We start from the raw sequence: 18,505 nt of genomic DNA, 5'->3' as shown, positions 1-18,505 counted from the left end.
ACTTAAATGTCTAAAATGTGAAAAAAGTTTCACTTTTACCATGGTTTCATATAACCACACTATCCTTTTTTTGTTTATATTATTTTTTTTCAAGGAAGGCATATTTAACAATCTTAATGAAAAACATACAATTTGATTATGATATTTATTCAGCACTTGGGTATTTACATTTTTTTTTATATGCAGCTGATGGTTATTGATACGCCCTATTTATTACAATGCAGTGCCGCTGCAAGGATTCTTGAAAAACCCAAAAATTCTGAGCGGCACTACAATTGCGCTCGTCACCTTGAGACTTAAGATGTTAAGTCTCATTTGCCCAGTGATGTGGAAAAAAGTGTAGAAACTAAAGTTGTAGATCTTTTTATTACCTACTTTGCTAATTAACTTTTTTCCATACGACTTGTAGTTTCGTCGGAAATCGAGATAAACCGTTTTTTACCCTAACCCCCCCCCCCACATCGATTTCACTTGCACTCGCGATTATTTATTCAGGTAATCATATACTGAGGCCAACAAAATTAAAGAATTAGCCGTGAGTTAAGTAATAGATATTTTGACCTCTAAATTATTTCTTATCAATTTATTTCAAAGTACTGTTTTGTATCTACCACAAATAAGAATTGAAAACACATTGATACGTGACAGGCAAGAGTACTGCGGTGTGAGCCTTTTTCGCAACTGATGATTTTTATGGTTTATTTATTAAAATCCATCACATAAATTAAAACCCAATCGATTATTAAGATTTTAACATTTATAAAAAGTAATTTTGTCTCTGTATTTTAGATCAACGACTTTACTATACAATTTTAAACAGCGGCGAACAAGTGGAGGATTGTCCTCAGGCCAAGGTAAAAATAAAAAAAGCGGCCAAGTTGGGACTCGCCCATAAAGGGTTCCGTAGCTAGCAATATAATATAATAATTCTTGTAATGACTTATTATACGCATTAAAAAAACTACTTACTAGATCTCGTTCAAACAAGTTTTATCACTTTGGAAGTGTTTCTCGCGCAAACTACCCAGTATAAAAAAAAATTATATTAGAAACCTCAATATATTTTTTGAAGACTTATCCATGGATCACCAACCTGTTTTATTTGTGTGAAAATCTTAGTGCGGTTCAGAGAATACATCTACTTACCCAGTTTCAACTGTATAGTTGTTAAAGTTTCGGAAAATAGTGGCTGTGACATACGGACGGACAGACAGACATGACGAATCAATAAGGGTTCCGTTTTTTGCCATTTGGCTACGGAACCCTAAAAACAGTCAACTGCATTATAACATTTTTAACAGATTAAAAAGATTTTTCTAGTAGTTATTTTTGGCAACACCTTGTGCCTATCAGAATTATTATATCATTCAGGTCTCAATTCTTTTGTCGACGTATTTGACTACGACGCATATTCTCAATTGAACTTAGTTCCTACTTTCATATTTGTTTTGATGGAAAATAAGATTTTTTTTAGTGCATGGAAGAGGAGGATAAACGAGTGTATGGGTTACCTGGTGTTTAGTAATCATCGCCGCCCACATTCTCTTGCAACACCAGGGGGAGTCACAGGAGCATTGCCAGCCTTTAAGGTAGGTGGACGCGCATTTTTTGATGTCGTATCATCCCGGAAACACTGCAAGAGGAAGCTCATGCCACAGCTTTGTTGTACGTGGAAGAAAGTTCCTTGAAAACCGCACTGTGGAGGAAGGCCCGACATTCAGATAGTGGGGACGATATTCTAATTTGTGGCGTGTCGTGTGAGAGTGGAATTCGGCGGCAGGATTGATTTTGATATAACTAAGATTATATACTCACCGCATATATCCTGCATATGGTGTCAGTCTCTTTGGCCCCAGCTCAAATGCCTTCATACACGTGTCTGTGTACGTAAGAGAGGCTGTTTTACACTCTCTGCATAAATCCCTCGAAGTTTTCACCTAAAACAAACATATTTGAGTTTTTTTGTTGTCTTAAATTATTTATTTGCTTCAATGTGAAATTTACAAAATGTAAAGTATTCCGAAAAAAATAGTTATGCATGAGACACTTTTCAGTTAAAATATATTTTGAGAGTATGATTAATTAAATAAAATAGGAACGTTTGAATTTCAAAATATTCAAGCAATTGATTTTAATTTTATTAAGATGACTAGCTTTTACCCGCGGACGAAGCCGCGTGGATTAGTTACTATGGACACCATTTTTTATTTGTTAGGGAAAATTGCAAATAATACACACACAAACTGCTCTTTACGCTGCTGGCGCGGCGCGGCGCGGCTTGCGAACCTTAATCTCCTATTTAATCCCCATGTAGGTCTAAGTTTCAAAGATGCTCGAAAAAATGTTTATAAATTACTTCTTATCAAGTGCATAAATACAAAGTTTCATGGTTTTATTTCTAAAAATTACGAATTCCAATGCAAACTTTCATCCCTTATCCCATAACCCACGTATGCCTCTTTTTATTTACAAAAAATGGTAGCTTATGTCCTTTCCCAAGGTCTAGTCTATTTTGTGTCAAATATAATCAAAGTCTAATTCAGATGTAGGTGTAAAAGCGTGACGTTGTTTGACCTTACATAAATACGAATTTTCATCCCTTAATTCATCCCTACACAGGTCGAAATTTTAAAAACTCTAGACTAACTATTTATTTACATCTTATAAAGTGCCTATATGCAAAGTTTTATGGAGTTATCTTCGATATTGACGAACTTTCATTACCTATTTCAACCCGTCCATTTATTTTTTCGCAACAAAAGGTAGCCTGTGTCCTTTTCAAAGATCTTTTCTATCACTGTATGAATTTAGTTTCATCGAAATCGGTTGAGTTGTTTAGGCGTGAAAGCGTTACAAACAAACTTACATTCACATATATAATATTATAAGTAGCGATTGTTCATAATATTGTTCATTTCTTAACCTTTATTCAGTAATTATATTAGTTACAATAAAACAAATTAAAATTTACCAATATATGAACGCAGTGTGTCGCAATAATTCCAACCAACACTGTACCGATACAGCCGGGTATGAGGCCGGTATGCTTAAAGGCTGCTGGCATGGCGAGAATCCCAGAACCCAGTGATGACTTGAGCAAGTGGAAGAACGATCCAGTAGTTCTGTGTTGAAAAAAAAAACTATTTTTATATAATAGAACTGTCAATACTGATTCCGACTCTCGTGGAACCTTCCTGTCTACCAGGCACAACTTTTACAGTATTTTTTTTAATTGTAGTTTTATAAGAATCCTACATCTAAGCAATTTGTTATTTTTAAGGTGATATTCCTCACTTCTGGGATTAATTTAATTCGGACCTTCGGAAAGAACTCGAGAGGTCGCGGGTTCGAGTCCCGCGTCGTTTGTAGGATAAAGTGACTGTATTACTATGTGACATTTTGGTTTTTACGTATAAAAGTAGCGTATAGAGTAGTTTGAAAGAAATAAACCCTAAATTTAACATATTTTAATTTAAATTTTACGTTTCTAAATCAATAAGCTAAAATCAGCAAGGCACAGTGACAACAAAATAGTCGAGAATCTTATTTGTAAACAAGTATCAGAAAAAATCTCTTCAATTACAAAAATTTTCCTTTTCCAACGACAAAACAATATCATATAGAACTCCATGACTTAAGCCACACCTTTGCTAATATTTAATAATTAGCAAGTACAAACATTGTGTACAACAAAGCTAATAAAGATAAGGCTCTAAAGTGTACTCTAGGCAAACGTAAAGTTTAAGCGTTTAAAGTTAAATAATACTTGTCCGAATATTTATTCTAATGAGTCAAAGGCTCACTCAGCTTTATGAAATGTCAGATGATTGAACTCTACAGGAACTGGATTTTGGTATGAGAAAATATTTTATTAATTTTAACTAACTTCTTCTCCCGATATTTTTTTTTCTTCCGGTATTATAGAATAATCTTCACATGGAACTCAGTCCATTAAAATTAAAATAAGTCACTAAAATGACTCATGTTAAAGGACATCTCGCGCTTGAACCAAAAAAAACTATGCCAAAATTTTTTTGATGAAAAAAGAGCAAATGGTTCCTCTGACAGTTTTTCTGTACGTCTTCGAAATACTGCATATAATACAAAGACAGACTAAAAACCATAAAATTAGATAAGAGTTTCTTGCTTGTTCTTCTCTAAGGAAATCTGTCTTCCAAATGACATTAGTATAAAAATGACATATTTCAAGTGTAATGTGATTTATCTATGAAGTAAAAATATTTTTGATTCGATTGCATAGAAAATAATGGACCTGTAGTAAATAGTTTAAATATTGTTAAGCGGCTTGGGTACTTTAATAGAATGGTACGTACAGCCCTGATAAACCTGACAACATACCTGATTTTCGCATAATAGCTGTTAGCAGAAAAGTAAATGAACAAAACAATCACTGCTACTACGACATTAATGTAGTTAAGAAAAGCTTATCAAAGATGAACATATTGAACCACACAAGTGAGAATTTGGGGGTATATAATAGAGAAGGAAAGAAAGTCTTCGAAAAGAATGCCTAAAGCAGAGTACAAGTAAACCGCAGCTGTTACTCTTTACAAATAATCACAATGCGCAAAAGCGCAATATTGCAAAGAATTAGCATTAGGTAGTAATATGGTAGAAATCTATCAAATGAAAGGAATACCAAGGTAAATATTGTGTCGAGGATCATTAATTTCAATCAACAATATTTAACTCTTCCCACTACTCAAAATATTTAACTCATAGGTACCAATCACATGTATATTTTGGAAGAATCCAATATAAAAATGCGAAGTCTGCAAAAGGGTTTTAATTAGCAGTATCTTATTAAAGAATTAAATTAGTAATTATTAATTCAAAATCAAAATGTAGTAAATAATCAAATTCATTCATAAAATATATTATAGTTAGAAAAATGGTAAATTTTCTTACCATTATTATAAGCTCAAAGTTACCAATCAGGATAAATCTGAATAATTGTTAACAGCTATAGCTTTTGCTGAATATAGAATTATATATCATTATTTTTTCTTCAATCTCAATTCTTAGAAGATCCCTGAAGTCATATGCCCAGAATTAATAATTACACTGGACAGTTAAATAACTGATGGTATTTTGTAATTGACATATCCTAATTGAGATACATTAACGGCCGTTCCCAATTTTCAGTCTTTTCTCTTACTTGAGATAAAAATTGTAACTATCGTTGACTTTTCTTTCCCAATAAAGATAGATAGAAGTTTGTATGGAAATTGCAATTCACGCGTCCCAATATAAGGCGATAAGAATGACTTATCGGGTATATTGGGACAGCTTTAGATTATTGACAGCTAATTACTGACAGTATAATGTAGTAATTTATCTCTATCTGTAGATAGTATATTGGGAACGGCCGTAAGTACGTATTAAAATAATCCCAACATCAAAGAAGCTTAACTGTTCCTATTTTAAGATGCGAATGGTAATTTTAGTGTGTGATCAAGTGATGAATCTTAATGAAATGCCCTTATTTAAATAAAAGAAATGCGTAATGTACCAAACAATGGACCTTAATTAATAGAACAAACTACAATTACATATAATTTCACTATAAATTTGTCTTCTAAATTACAAATAAGTTGACAAATTTATAATAGCAAACATATTATATTTACGAAACGTAGGTTCTGTCACAGAGTAGTTTCTAAAAGGCTGGCAACTCTCATATTCCTATTCCTCTGGTATTGCACGAGAATGTGGGTGGAGGTGATCATTTAACATGTAATCCATACGGACTCGTTTATCCTCCTTTTCCATAAAAAAGTAACTACTATGCAATCAACCAAGATTCACTCAACGAAAAAATACACCAACATTTGACCATGAAAACCATGTAGGTAATTACGGATGGGACTGTATAATTTGTAACTGTTATGTCTAATATATGTTTAAATTCCCAGTCGAAACCAAACGTTTTAAAAACCTCTCTTTATAGACACAGGATGGTCAGAATGTATTATGCCCTTATCACCTATAATGAGCACAAAAAATTCAACATTCCAATGCCACTAGCAAACTAATGGATAGTAATAGAATATAGTCGGTAGAGTACAACGAAGGGCCGACCTCGAACTGTAAAGACAAATTAAAATAAATCGACTGGTTGTAAATTTTCTAATTAAGAAAATTTTCCAAAAATAATTTGCATCAAATACCATCACTTTAGTTTATTTGATTTTAGCTTTTTTTATTGTTTATTAATAACTATCTATTTTTCATGTAAGCAATGATATGAAACAAATTTATCTAAGTCCCACATGTTGAATGCTTTGTAACAAAACGCTCTCTTTTTACACGCTTTATATTAGCTTCACGTATGTTTGTAACCGACTTCTTTGGGCGCGATTTTGACCCACTTTAAACGGCTAGATTTCGTTCAAACTTTGTAGATTTATCGAGGACCGATGACATTACACTAATTTGATAAAATTATTAAATTTTTCAATTGCAAAATATGATTTTTGTTAATTTATATAATTTTTAAATAAATAAATCACTAATAAGCGCCATCTAATAATTTATTGTAAACTACAAAGGAAACGCGTGACATGTCAAGACAGTTCCACAAAATTAAAGTATCTAATTCGCTTAGAAGCGAATAGATGACGGTGAATTTATATTTCCATTATAAATTATTAATGCGTGATTTAACTGAGCTAATTATTATAAGAGCTAGTTCGGGGATCTCGGGCTAGCTGAATTAAGTGATCATTCAATATAACTAAAATATTTTTATTCGCAAATATTAAAATCCCTTCATAATTTTTTTTTAAATTAACTATAAAATGAAAAATAAATAATAGTTTAAAAAAAAACTAAAGAACACGCTTTATATAAAATTCAACTAAAAATAGAAAATAAATTTAAATTGAAAATAGTGTAAAAAAATATTATATATGCGTGGGGTGCTTTTTAAGATATTATTAAAATAATAATTCTTCTACATCCCACAATTGTTTTAATTATTATTTACAGTAATTCCACGTGTAACGCAGTAATAACTTATAACGAGTTTTCGTATTACGCGATTTCAATTTCGCGCCCTATATAACACGGGTGCTTTTCTATATATTCAAATTCAAATATTTTTATTCAAAATAGGATGTGACATCACTTATTGAATGTCAAAAAACTACCACCCATTCCAAAATGAAAAAAAACTCAGCGGGCTTTTTTTTTTCATCAAAAAATATGTTTACAAAGTAACATTGTACAATTAAACTTATTATTTAATAGCCTGAGGGCGGTCGCGCCATTCCCAATCTGTGGTATCATTAAGAAAGTCATTTATGTTATAGTAACCTTTACCACACAAACGTTTTTTAACAATTTTTTTGAATAACGTAAATTTTTTTTTCTACATTTTCTGGGATCCTGTTGTAAAAGCATATACATCGCTCCACAAAAGACTTGCTAACTCGACTTAGCCGAGTAGTAGGCATTATAAGCTTATATCTGTTCTTGGTGTTAACATTATGGTTATGACAGTTTCTAGCAAATTCACTTATGTGCCTATGAACATACATTACATTATCAAGAATATATTGAGAAGCAACAGTCAAGATGATAAGTTCTTTGAATTTTGCTCTCAATGATTCCTTAGGGCCTAGTTTATAAACAGCGCGAATAGCCCTCTTCTGCAGCACAAATATTGTATTAATATCGGCAGCGTCGCCCCACAGCAATATACCATAGGACATAATACTATGGAAATAACTAAAGTATACTAGTCGCGCCGTATATATGTTAGTTAATTTGTTTGGAATGCAGAGTAATGCCAAGAAATTTAGCAGATTCCACCGGTTATATCACCTCTCCGTTTAACAAACCACTTGCATCAACACGGGGAATTCCCATATTCATATTTCTTGTGAAATTAATAATGATAGCACAGTTTCTAATTAGCTTAACAAAGAATCGGAAATATTTGTTACAAATTTGTGATTCTTTTGCGGTGTTCGTTACACCTGAATTTCAAATAAATCTTCAACGCTGTTTTCAACCATATGTTAAAATGTAGAAAAAATATAAAATACCAAACGACGAATCATTAAAATTTTTATTAATACTGATGAAAAAGAGGATCTTTTAAGTAAGGAAAATATAAAAAAATCAAATTGTGAAACTTCTTAACATTCTATTAAAAAAAGATGTCGGTGGAACATTATTTCAGATAGTGAATAAAAAGTAATAAAACTTTTAATTTATTTGAAATTTATTGTTTTTTTGGATAAGTTTTTTTATTTGAAATGTTCATAGTTTAGTTTGACTTTAATAAAACGTACATATTTCGATCATAACATGTTTATTTCTTTAACTCCCTGCAGCGAGAAAAGCTAAGTGTGATGAATAATTTTTACGTTGCGCGTTATACTAGATCAAATTGTCTATAACGCGGAACCACTCAACCGCGTTATAGGGCGGATTACCTGTATATTGGTGGTTTATCAGAATGTGACATTGACAAAATTTTTTGGACCTTCCACAAAAGCAAAAAACGAGGGCATTGGATTGAACATATTCAAATTATTGATGGAAACAGGTATGGTGACTCAGTAACATTGTGCTAGGAACTTCAATCCATAGTTTAGTTTTGTAGTCAAATTTTATTAGTCCTATAAATTTCTTTAATTAAATTCACTTCACTATCTTGTGATGTAAACTTCTTGTATACAAATGCTTAATTTACTGTCGAAAATAAAATTCTGTTGTGTTTACCTTTGAAGTTGGCGGAGTTTCCTGTTTTACCCATGGGCATTCTTCATAAATTAAAATAAATTCAGAAACTTACTGTTACTATTGAGCGAATAAACCGTTTACCAAATGTAAAACCAGCAATAAACATTAAAAATGACTTAGATAAGCTCCTACTATTTCACTTTATTGAAAAGATCCCCGCAGGACTTTCAGATTCATTTATTATTCCAATTTCTATCAATCATCCTTGGAACAATATCAATATTAGAAATGTACATTGTAGTCCTTGTTTAATTAGTGTAATATTATATTTATGAAAAGGAAACTCTAATTTTAGTATCTCTTTTTTTTTAGTTTAATATTCACTTGACATTTCATGTATTGGTATTTTATGTCATGTAAATAAACATATTTAATTCTACTGGAAAATTGTTACTTTATGTGCAAAACATCATGAAATGCAACTATGCAAAAGGCCGGCAACGCTCCTGTGGTACCTCTGGTGTTGCAAGAGAAAGTAGGCTTCGGTGATCACCTAACTTCAGGTGACACGACCGTTTGTCCTCCTTTAAATAAAAGAAAATGTGAGTAAGCGCTATCACGTTGTGCGTTATCGCTTCCACCCATATTAGCCTTAATTATTTTGTTAAACAAGATGTTGAATTTTCAATGCGAGAGCTCGTATTTATATTAAACTAGCTGACCCGACAGACGTTTTACAGTAGAAAAAAAATACTGTTTTATAGGAAATTGCCTATAATATTTCAAAACATCAAGAATTATTTCGTAACAAATGCTACTTGTTGTTATAATGAAATTGTTTGACAGCAGAACTGTCAAACCGTGCGTCAATAAATTCTCTCAAAGAAAATATGTCCATACAAAACAAATATTGGAAATAAAAATAATTATGGGTCCCAAATCGAAATAAAAAGTATCCTATCTCTCAAGTTGGACTAAACTGCACTCCATGAAGTAATCCCCATTAAAATCCGTTCATTAGTTTAGAAGTCCATCGCGGACAAACAATGTGTCGAGTATTAAGACTGCCCTGTGCTGCCTCGGGGCGTAAAAAGAATAGGGTAGTCCCAGGTCCAAGGGTGTCGTAAGAGGCGACTACGGGCTTTTTGAAAGTGGGAGAGTCACGCTGCTGCCTTATGACGTCAGCACAATCGGGCCAGACTCGTCCGGGTTACTTACCACACTCGCACAGAATACCGGCGTGAAGTAGCGGCCTAGTGCCGCTATGTTTCGCATAGGTTAGTGTCGAGGACCGGAGGCCATTCCCCCCCGTCCTTTCCCCCCCCCCCCCCCAACAAAATATGAGAGCGGTCCTAAAAAATAAATTACCCCAGGAGGGTACCGGCTCTTGTAGAGCCGAAGAATCCCTCCCCGAGCATTCGCGCTCGGGCTGCCCCTCGTATTCTGGGGAGGGCACAGTACCGCGTATGTCACAGGACAAACAGGCCAGCAACACCACGGCACCCCGCTCCACGCTTAATGTGGACTTTTGTAACATCCGGGGAATTCACTCCAACTTAAACGCCGTCCACCACCACCTTGAGACGGCGCAGCCGGCCTTGTGTTTCCTTACGGAGACGCAGATATCTCGACCTAGCGATACGTCATATTTAACGTACCCCGGGTACAAAATTGAGCATAATTTCATGCCTCATGCCGGGGTATGTGTGTACGTTAGGGAGGATATCTGCTGTCGCCGTCTCGGCAATTTTGAGGGTAGGGGCCTGTCTACTCTCTGGCTCCGCGTAGATTTAGAGGACCGCGTCCGCATCTATGCGTGTGTCTACAGGTCCCATAGTGGTAACGCAGAAACGGATCACCTCATGGGCTGCGTTCAAGCGGCATTTGATGACGTGCTTGCTCAGATCCCCTCCGCTGAAATCGTAGGCTTGGGTGATTTCAACGGGTACAATGCCGAATGGCTTGGATCACGTACCACAGACTACGCAGGGCGATCTGTGCATAATTTTGCATTGGCGTATGGTCTGTCCCAATTGGTTGAGTCGCCGACGCGGCTCCCGGATGTGGATAGCCACATGCCGTCCTTATTAGATCTTCTGCTGACTACACATCCCGATGGTTACCAGGTCTCTGTCGACGCCCCTCTCGGAACGTCCGACCATTGCCTGGTCAGGAGTGTAGTGCCTATCCGACGCCAACGTCGCAGACCACCAGGGACCCGCCGCGTTTGGCACTACAAGTCAGCAGATTGGGATAGGATGCGTTCCTTTTTTGCATCCTACCCTTGGGGCAGGGTTTGTTTCCTTTCAGATGATCCTAGTGCCTGCGCCGTTGCAGTAGCCGATGTGACACTGCAGGGTATGGATATTTTTATACCAAGCTCTGTAGTACCGATCGGTGGCAGATCACAGCCCTGGTTCGATGCGTCAGTTAAAGCAGCATCTGACTGCAAAAAACAGGCGTATCGAACTTGGGTTGCGGCGCTGGGCTCAAAGGATCCGAACTGCAAAGTTCTGAAGAGGAAATATAACCGTGCCTCCAGATTTTTTAAGCGGCAAATCGCCCGTGCGAAATCGAAGCACGTCGTCAAAATTGGCGAGCAGCTTTCCAGTTACCCGACCGGAACACGCAAGTTCTGGTCGTTGTCGAAAGCTGCTCTTGGTAACTTCAACCAGCCGTCCATGCCGCCGTTGCACATGAGGAATGACACCCTGGCCCATACGGCAAAAGAGAAAGCCGATCTCCTGTGCACTCTTTTTTCCTCCAACTCGACTCTTGACGACAACGGAAAAACACCGCCGACCATCCCGCGGTGTCAGAGCTCCATGCCTGAAGTACAGTTCCGACAGAAAACTGTTAGGCGAGCTCTGTTTTCGTTGGACGTCAGGAAGTCGTGCGGGCCGGATGGCATTTCTCCAATCGTGCTTAGAACGTGTGCCCCTGAGTTGACGCCGGTGCTAACGCGTTTATTCCGGCACTCTTATTCAAAAGGCGTAGTCCCTGATTCATGGAAGTCAGCCCTTGTCCATCCGATCCCAAAAAAAGGAGACAGTTCGGATCCGGCAAACTACAGGCCTATTGCTATTACCTCCCTACTCTCCAAAATTATGGAGAGCATAATTAACCGCCAGCTCTTGGTATACCTTGAGGGTCACCAGTTGATCAACGACCGGCAGTACGGCTTTCGCCATGGTCGGTCGACTGGCGATCTTCTGGTATACCTAACACACAGATGGGCGGCGGCTATTGAAAGCAAGGGGGAAGGCCTGGCAGTTGGTCTGGATATAGCGAAGGCCTTTGATCGTGTATGGCACAAGGCGCTCCTCGCAAAACTTCCATCATTTGGGCTTCCCGAGAGCTTATGCAAGTGGACCTCCAGCTTCCTCACTGGGCGCAGCATACAGGTCGTTATCGACGGTTATTGCTCGAATCCCAAGCCCGTAAACGCTGGAGTGCCCCAAGGCTGTGTGCTATCTCCCACGCTGTTTCTTCTGCATATCAATGATATGTTGGACACCGCCAACATGCATTGCTATGCAGACGACAGCACTGGTGATGCCGTATACACGGGCCATGCAGGTCTCTCTCGGGAAAACGTCGACCAGTGCCGGGTGAAACTTGTGTTTTCTATCGAGTCCTCTCTCGAGAAGGTCGCGGAATGGGGTAAGTTGAACCTTGTCCAATTTAACCCCCAGAAGACTCAAGTTTGCGCGTTTACCACTAAAAAAACCCCATTTGCCGTTTCACCGCTCTTCGAGAACACTTCCCTTAAAGCCTCGCCTAGTATCGGAATACTGGGTCTCGAAATCTCGAGCAATTGCCAATTCCGTGGCCATCTGGAGGGCAAAGCCAAACTGGCTTCAAAGAAACTGGGCGTCATAAATAGAGCACGGCAATACTTCAAGCCGGCCCACATTCTAGCGCTCTACAAAGCGCAGGTCCGGCCTCACATGGAGTATTGCTGTCATCTCTGGTCTGGCGCACCCCAGTATCAGCTCGATCCATTTGACCGCGTGCAACGCAGAGCAGCTCGAATTGTCGGGGACCCAGTACTATGTGAACGGGTGGATCACTTGGCGTTGCGTAGAGACGTCGCTTCATTGTGTGTCTTCTACCGCATTTATCACGGGGAGTGTTCCGAAGAGCTGTTCAACCTGATCCCTGCCGCCGAATTTCACCTTCGCACGACACGCCACAAGTTACGATATCATCCTCACCATCTGGATGTGTGGCGGTCCTCCACAGTGCGGTTTTCAAGGAGCTTTCTTCCTCGTACCACGAAGCTGTGGAATGAGCTTCCTTGTGCGGTGTTTCCGGGACGATACGACATGGGTACCTTCAAGAAAAGCGCGTACACCTTCCTTAAAGGCCGGCAACGCTCTTGTGATTCCTCTGGTGTTGCAGGAGAGTGTGGGCGGCGGTGATCACTTAACACCAGGTGACCCGTACGCTCGTTTGTCCTCCTATTCCATAAAAAAAAAAAAAAAAAAAATAGATGGCGTGACAAATGTTGTTCTGTACATAATAAATAAATTAATGTTTTTTGAATTTGACAAATATTTCATAACATCAAGAATTACTTCGGAAAATATGCTCCCTATTGTTTTATTAAAATTATTTTACAGCAGAACCATCAACCATCATCATCACATAATATGCCCATATAAAATAAATATTGGAAATAGAAATAATAATGGGTCCCAAATCAAAAAAAAAACAATCCTATCTGTCAAGTAGGACTAAATTGCACTCCATGAAGTAATCCCCATCAAAATCCGTATATTAGTTTAGCAGTTCACTGGTAACAAACATCAGGACAGTGGATTTACATATTTAAAGATACAGTCTGTCTCGATGTTTAACGTTACGGTTACCCTTATCTTTGTTAACAAAAGCAATGTTTGTTTCTTATGCGTTCAGATAAAATTTTGTTGAAACTATGCTAGAATGTTCTTATAACGCCCGCGACGGTTCCTTGCCTAAAAAAGTTATATATTAATGTTGTTTTTGAGTCCTTTATAATAATAATAATATCGACACACTTTTTACACAAATTATCTTGCCCCAAATTAGGCATATATAGCCTGTGTAATGGGTTGGAAGACACAGATATATTTAATACAATATACTTTAAACAAACTTTATATCGTTATAGTTTATACTTAACCTATACCGGGCATTGCAAGGCACGCAGGGTACAGCTTGTATATGTATAATCTACAAGTCCATATCTGTTTAGTAGAAAATTTTCACGCGTAATGTAGGTACTTTACAAGGGCTGTTAAAAATTTAAAGTACTTATGCATTTTTTTATTAATATTGTACTTACGATGTTGGATGGGCTACATTGCGATGTTCGAAAGGATTGTAAGTGTCATCCTTATCTTCTTTTCCGACGTTCAGGGCAACGGTGGAGGCGACACAGACCCGACCCCCGGAAACGTCCTCCGAGCTAAATAAAACAATGAAATATTCGTTTTAATAGTGTAAGTAACCTCTTATCATTGTTTAATTCTAGCCAACATATTCTTGGATAACTTTATCTATAAGTACTGCGAGTTTTCGCAAAATAAATATGATACAGTAGATAAAAATAGATAGGTATTTACGAGAAGACGTGCGTGACAGAACAAACACTTAAAATATTAGGTTAACATAATATCTTAGAGGTATCAAATTATAGAACAAATTACTTATTTTAAATCAATTCAGAGAGGTAATATTGTATACTTTAGATAATTTATACGTGTAGAATAAAGCCACATGCTGGTCGACGACAACCGATGAAAACAGGCCAGGTTTACGACTTGTGTGTGCGTGTCAAGATACGTCTGTCAACCTCGACGTTTTCACAGTCTATCTAGACGTATAAATGATCCAAGTTATATACAATATAATACATATAATTTTTTTTAGAAGTATGGGGATGAACATAACCTTCTCGTATGTATTCCACACCTCCCAGGCACTCCTGCATCACCAGAGAAGCGTTGCCGGCTTTTTTAAGATAACATAATTGTTGAAGTCTATTAAAACAACTATAGATTCAGCTTTGTCCGCTGACAGCAACTATTTTTATATTCATAACATTAGAGCAATTTTAGTGAATATTATGTATAGACACATAAAAATATAATTCAACCTGAATATTGATGCACCGATAAAACACGATGAATTTTATTAGTAGACAACGATTCTTTGCGAGACTTAATCGAATTTACATACACAGATGCAAAACTATCTAGCAACACGCGTTTCATTTTTAAACGGGGAATCCCCAGTACTTAAAAGCCGACACAGAGTCAAACAAAAGCAGGTTAACAAGGTAGCGAGATAACGTAACAATCAATGACCTCTACTATTTACCACTTGAATGGCGGCTGTCAAAGTGCTTTTGTGCCTGCTTGATATTCACCATTTTGGCGCTGATGGCCATGTAGCGAGAGTCTGCGGTACTTAAACTAGTGATGACAACCTCACCTAAACAAACATCGATACGAAAACTATTTACAAAAAATAAAATGTGTACTTTATTATGTTGATTCCTGAAGTATAAATAACACGGAAAACGACTGTAATTAATTCAAAATGCAATAATACTTCAGATAAACGCTTTTCTCCCATTTGTATTATACATCAAAATTAGTTCTCTGGACGCTCGCGAGTGGTGCTTCAAACAGGCACAAAATATTTGCTGTCAAACATATGGAACAGACTGTCCAGTGGTAACAATAATAATATATATAGCTACTGTGATGTCAAATTACTAGTAATTTTTAATAGTTTAGTTATATAATATTTGAATTAATATTAAAATTTGTAACTAAATTATATTTGCTTAATTTATTTTGTGTCTTGATATTTATGTAATATTTCTCTCGTCAGATTTCTTAATTGATTTTTTTTATAAGAATAAGGGACGAGACGAGCAGGATGTTGAGCTGATGGTAATTGATACGCCCTGCCCATTACAATGCAGTGCCACTCACGATTAATGACAAAGCCAAAAATTCTTAGCGACACTACAATTGCGCTCGACACCTTGAGAGATAATATGTTAAGTCTCATTTGCCCAGTAATTTCACTAACTTCGGCGCTCTTCAGACCGGAACACAGTAATGTTTACACATTACTGCTTCGCGGCAGAAATAGGCGCCGTCGTGGTACACATAATCTAGCGGGCATCCTGTGCAAAGGTGCCTCCCACTGGTAAAATTTTTTAATTCTGTGAATTGTTGTATCATATATTTTTGTCATCATTTGGATAATTTTGAATAACATATAAAGCAATGTTCAACTGCACCAAGTACTGAGGGTATCCTACATTCTCATAAGATACTTTGATCAAAATAGTCGACATTAATTTGTCGACTATTTTAGCCATATTTTTGGGCGTAGATATTTAAGCGAATACTTAGCGTATTTTTATTAATGTTTTAATATTATGATACACAAATATATAGCAATCATTATTATTTCGTCAATTGGTATCCCATAGATTTTATCAGTGGTGGTGGTGACTCTAGCATGCATATTATTTAGGGAATCAATAAGTTCTTAATGCTAATTTCCAATAAATAATTCTTGCAATTTAAAGTCGTCTTTTATTAGTCCTCCATTAGCTGTCCTTTTTTCTTGAACAGGTTCTTACCATAAGCTTAGTATACTACAGTAAAACCTATACATACTCACCAGGATGGTAACTGGGCACTGTCGCCTAAAAAGCACCTCAGTGTGGTCGGAATAAAAAAGGAAAGAACTTGCAGATTTTGCCTTGAGGCCGATGAAACGCCTCTTCATCTCCCTTGTAATTGTGGCCCACTATTGCATAAGCGTAAACATCCTTGGCGACTATCCCTACTCCTAGATGCTGTTTGTAATACTCGCGTCAAGATGATACTGATACTACAGAAGGTTCGTAAAGGCGGCAGGGCTTGACGAAGAGCTATAAGTATGAGTGGCGAACACAGTAGTTCAATTCTGGACGCGGTGTTATTAAGACTCATTAGGACTAGACAAAGCCACCCTCTTCAAATAACAATAATAATACTACCTTTAAGTATACTAAGTTAATGGTTTTTACTGCCAGATGTCAGTGGTACTCTGCTGCTAGCGTGTGTGTGTAACTTGTATATATCACGTATTTAAAAATAATCCCCTTTCTAATACATAATGTATGCATGCGAATATATATTCGATTTTAACAATGTTTTTCGGTTTAAATGCTTGTATCACATTACCATTTCCGGTAGGTGTTTCAACTGTCTCCATCGTTGGTGTTCATGACAGCAGTAGATTAAATCGAAATTTTAATTTAACGCAAACTTTAATCGAAAACGAACGAACGAAATCCACAGTTCTTCTATTTTTAAACGGGAAATCTGCTTTAGTTAAAATTCTTGAACATTTGTCAAATTTTGTTAATACAAAAACTTAATATTAAAGATACTCTTATCAGTATTTACGTTTGTCTATTTTATAAAAAAATGTATAGGCACTTTTTAAAATATATATTTCATTGCGTTAAGTTTGTTCTTTGATTGCTTATAAATATTTACTTAACATATTATATATTTCTGCTAATCATGCTATGTACATACTCCTCAGCAGCATATCTTGTGCATATGTGAAGAAAACTGCTTGTGTTGAATGAGTAATTACTTATCAAGTGATCCGTAGGCACTACTTTTAATAAAATAGTTTTTAGCCACACGTTGTCTTATGGCGTTTTTGACTTGACGTAGATAAGAAAAAAATGTTTAGTGGTTAGATTTATACTTAATTATTATGTATTACAAAATTGATTGCAAACTTAATCGTGCATTTACAAAAAATCAAACATGTACTGGTTTCTTTGTGTGGTTATAATGCATACATAAGTAAGTCAATTATTAAAATCATTAGCCCCGATGCGGGTTTTAAGCAATGAGAGAAATTAATGCCTACGATTAAATTTTCATTCATTAATATTGCACTGCACGCCACCACTGCACTAGCACAGAGTAAACGTTTGGTTACAGATCTTGATGTTGGAAATAAATATAAAATGACGAACCTTTGCTGCATATTAATTGCTTTATAAGTAATTTAAACCATCAGTTGAGAGACACTGCACACTACACACAGACACATGTATAACAGTCAACGAGAAACTGACTTTAACAATATTATGTTGAGGAAACTTGGTGACCATGAAGTTGAGCGAAACTGGTTCTCATTTAAATTAGTATTTAATTTGTGTTTTAACCAGTGACTCATAGTTGGTGGTTATTTATTGAATTTGTTCTTGTTCATTCATTGTTTTTCTTTAATGAAAATAAGTGACGAGGTGAGCAGGACGTTTAGCTGATGGTGATTGATACGCCGTACCCATTACAATGCAGTGCCGCTCAGGATTCTTGTAAAACACAAAAATTCTGAGTGGCACTACAATTGCGCTCGTCACCTTGAGACATAAGATGTTAAGTCTCATTTGCCCAGTAATTTCACTAGCTACGGCGCCCTTCAGACTGAAATTCTAGTATAAATTATGAAAACAATACTAAGCAGTCACTAGTATACTGACATAAAGGTCACTACTAGAGTATATATATTACCTATTATTATATGACCTTCAAGGTTAACTTAAGTCATATTTTGAATCTTGTTTTTAATACGAGTTTTTGAATAAATGCTCTGCCTGACGCAAGAATCTATCTGTATAGCGGTATAGATAAAAACGGGTCGCGAAATTCGTTTTTTTACGCTCCATGAAGTCTTAGAAAGTCACATAGACTTTCTAATAGCGTAT

At 36.4% G+C, this 18,505-nt stretch overlaps 1 protein-coding gene across 1 annotated transcript in view; it reads right to left on the bottom strand.

Annotated features, from left to right (window-relative positions):
- The window catches only part of LOC126977019 (proton-coupled amino acid transporter-like protein pathetic), a 58,074-nt gene extending 40,218 nt beyond the window's left edge, over nucleotides 1-17,856 (bottom strand). The window contains exons 1-4 of the mRNA XM_050825672.1: nucleotides 17,771-17,856; nucleotides 14,045-14,167; nucleotides 2,972-3,122; nucleotides 1,816-1,937 (exon numbers count right to left, since the gene is read on the bottom strand). Coding sequence (XP_050681629.1) covers nucleotides 1,816-1,937; nucleotides 2,972-3,122; nucleotides 14,045-14,167; nucleotides 17,771-17,781 — 407 coding nt within the window. The 5' untranslated portion in view covers nucleotides 17,782-17,856. The remainder of the gene's footprint in view (nucleotides 1-1,815; nucleotides 1,938-2,971; nucleotides 3,123-14,044; nucleotides 14,168-17,770) is intronic.
- Nucleotides 17,857-18,505: the final 649 nt, after the last annotated feature.

This window comes from Leptidea sinapis, chromosome 43 (genome assembly GCF_905404315.1).
Source record: "Leptidea sinapis chromosome 43, ilLepSina1.1, whole genome shotgun sequence".
Classification (NCBI taxonomy): Eukaryota; Metazoa; Arthropoda; class Insecta; order Lepidoptera; family Pieridae; genus Leptidea; species Leptidea sinapis.
Note: the sequence above shows the minus strand (reverse complement) of the source record. Positions and strands in the feature narration are given on the sequence as shown.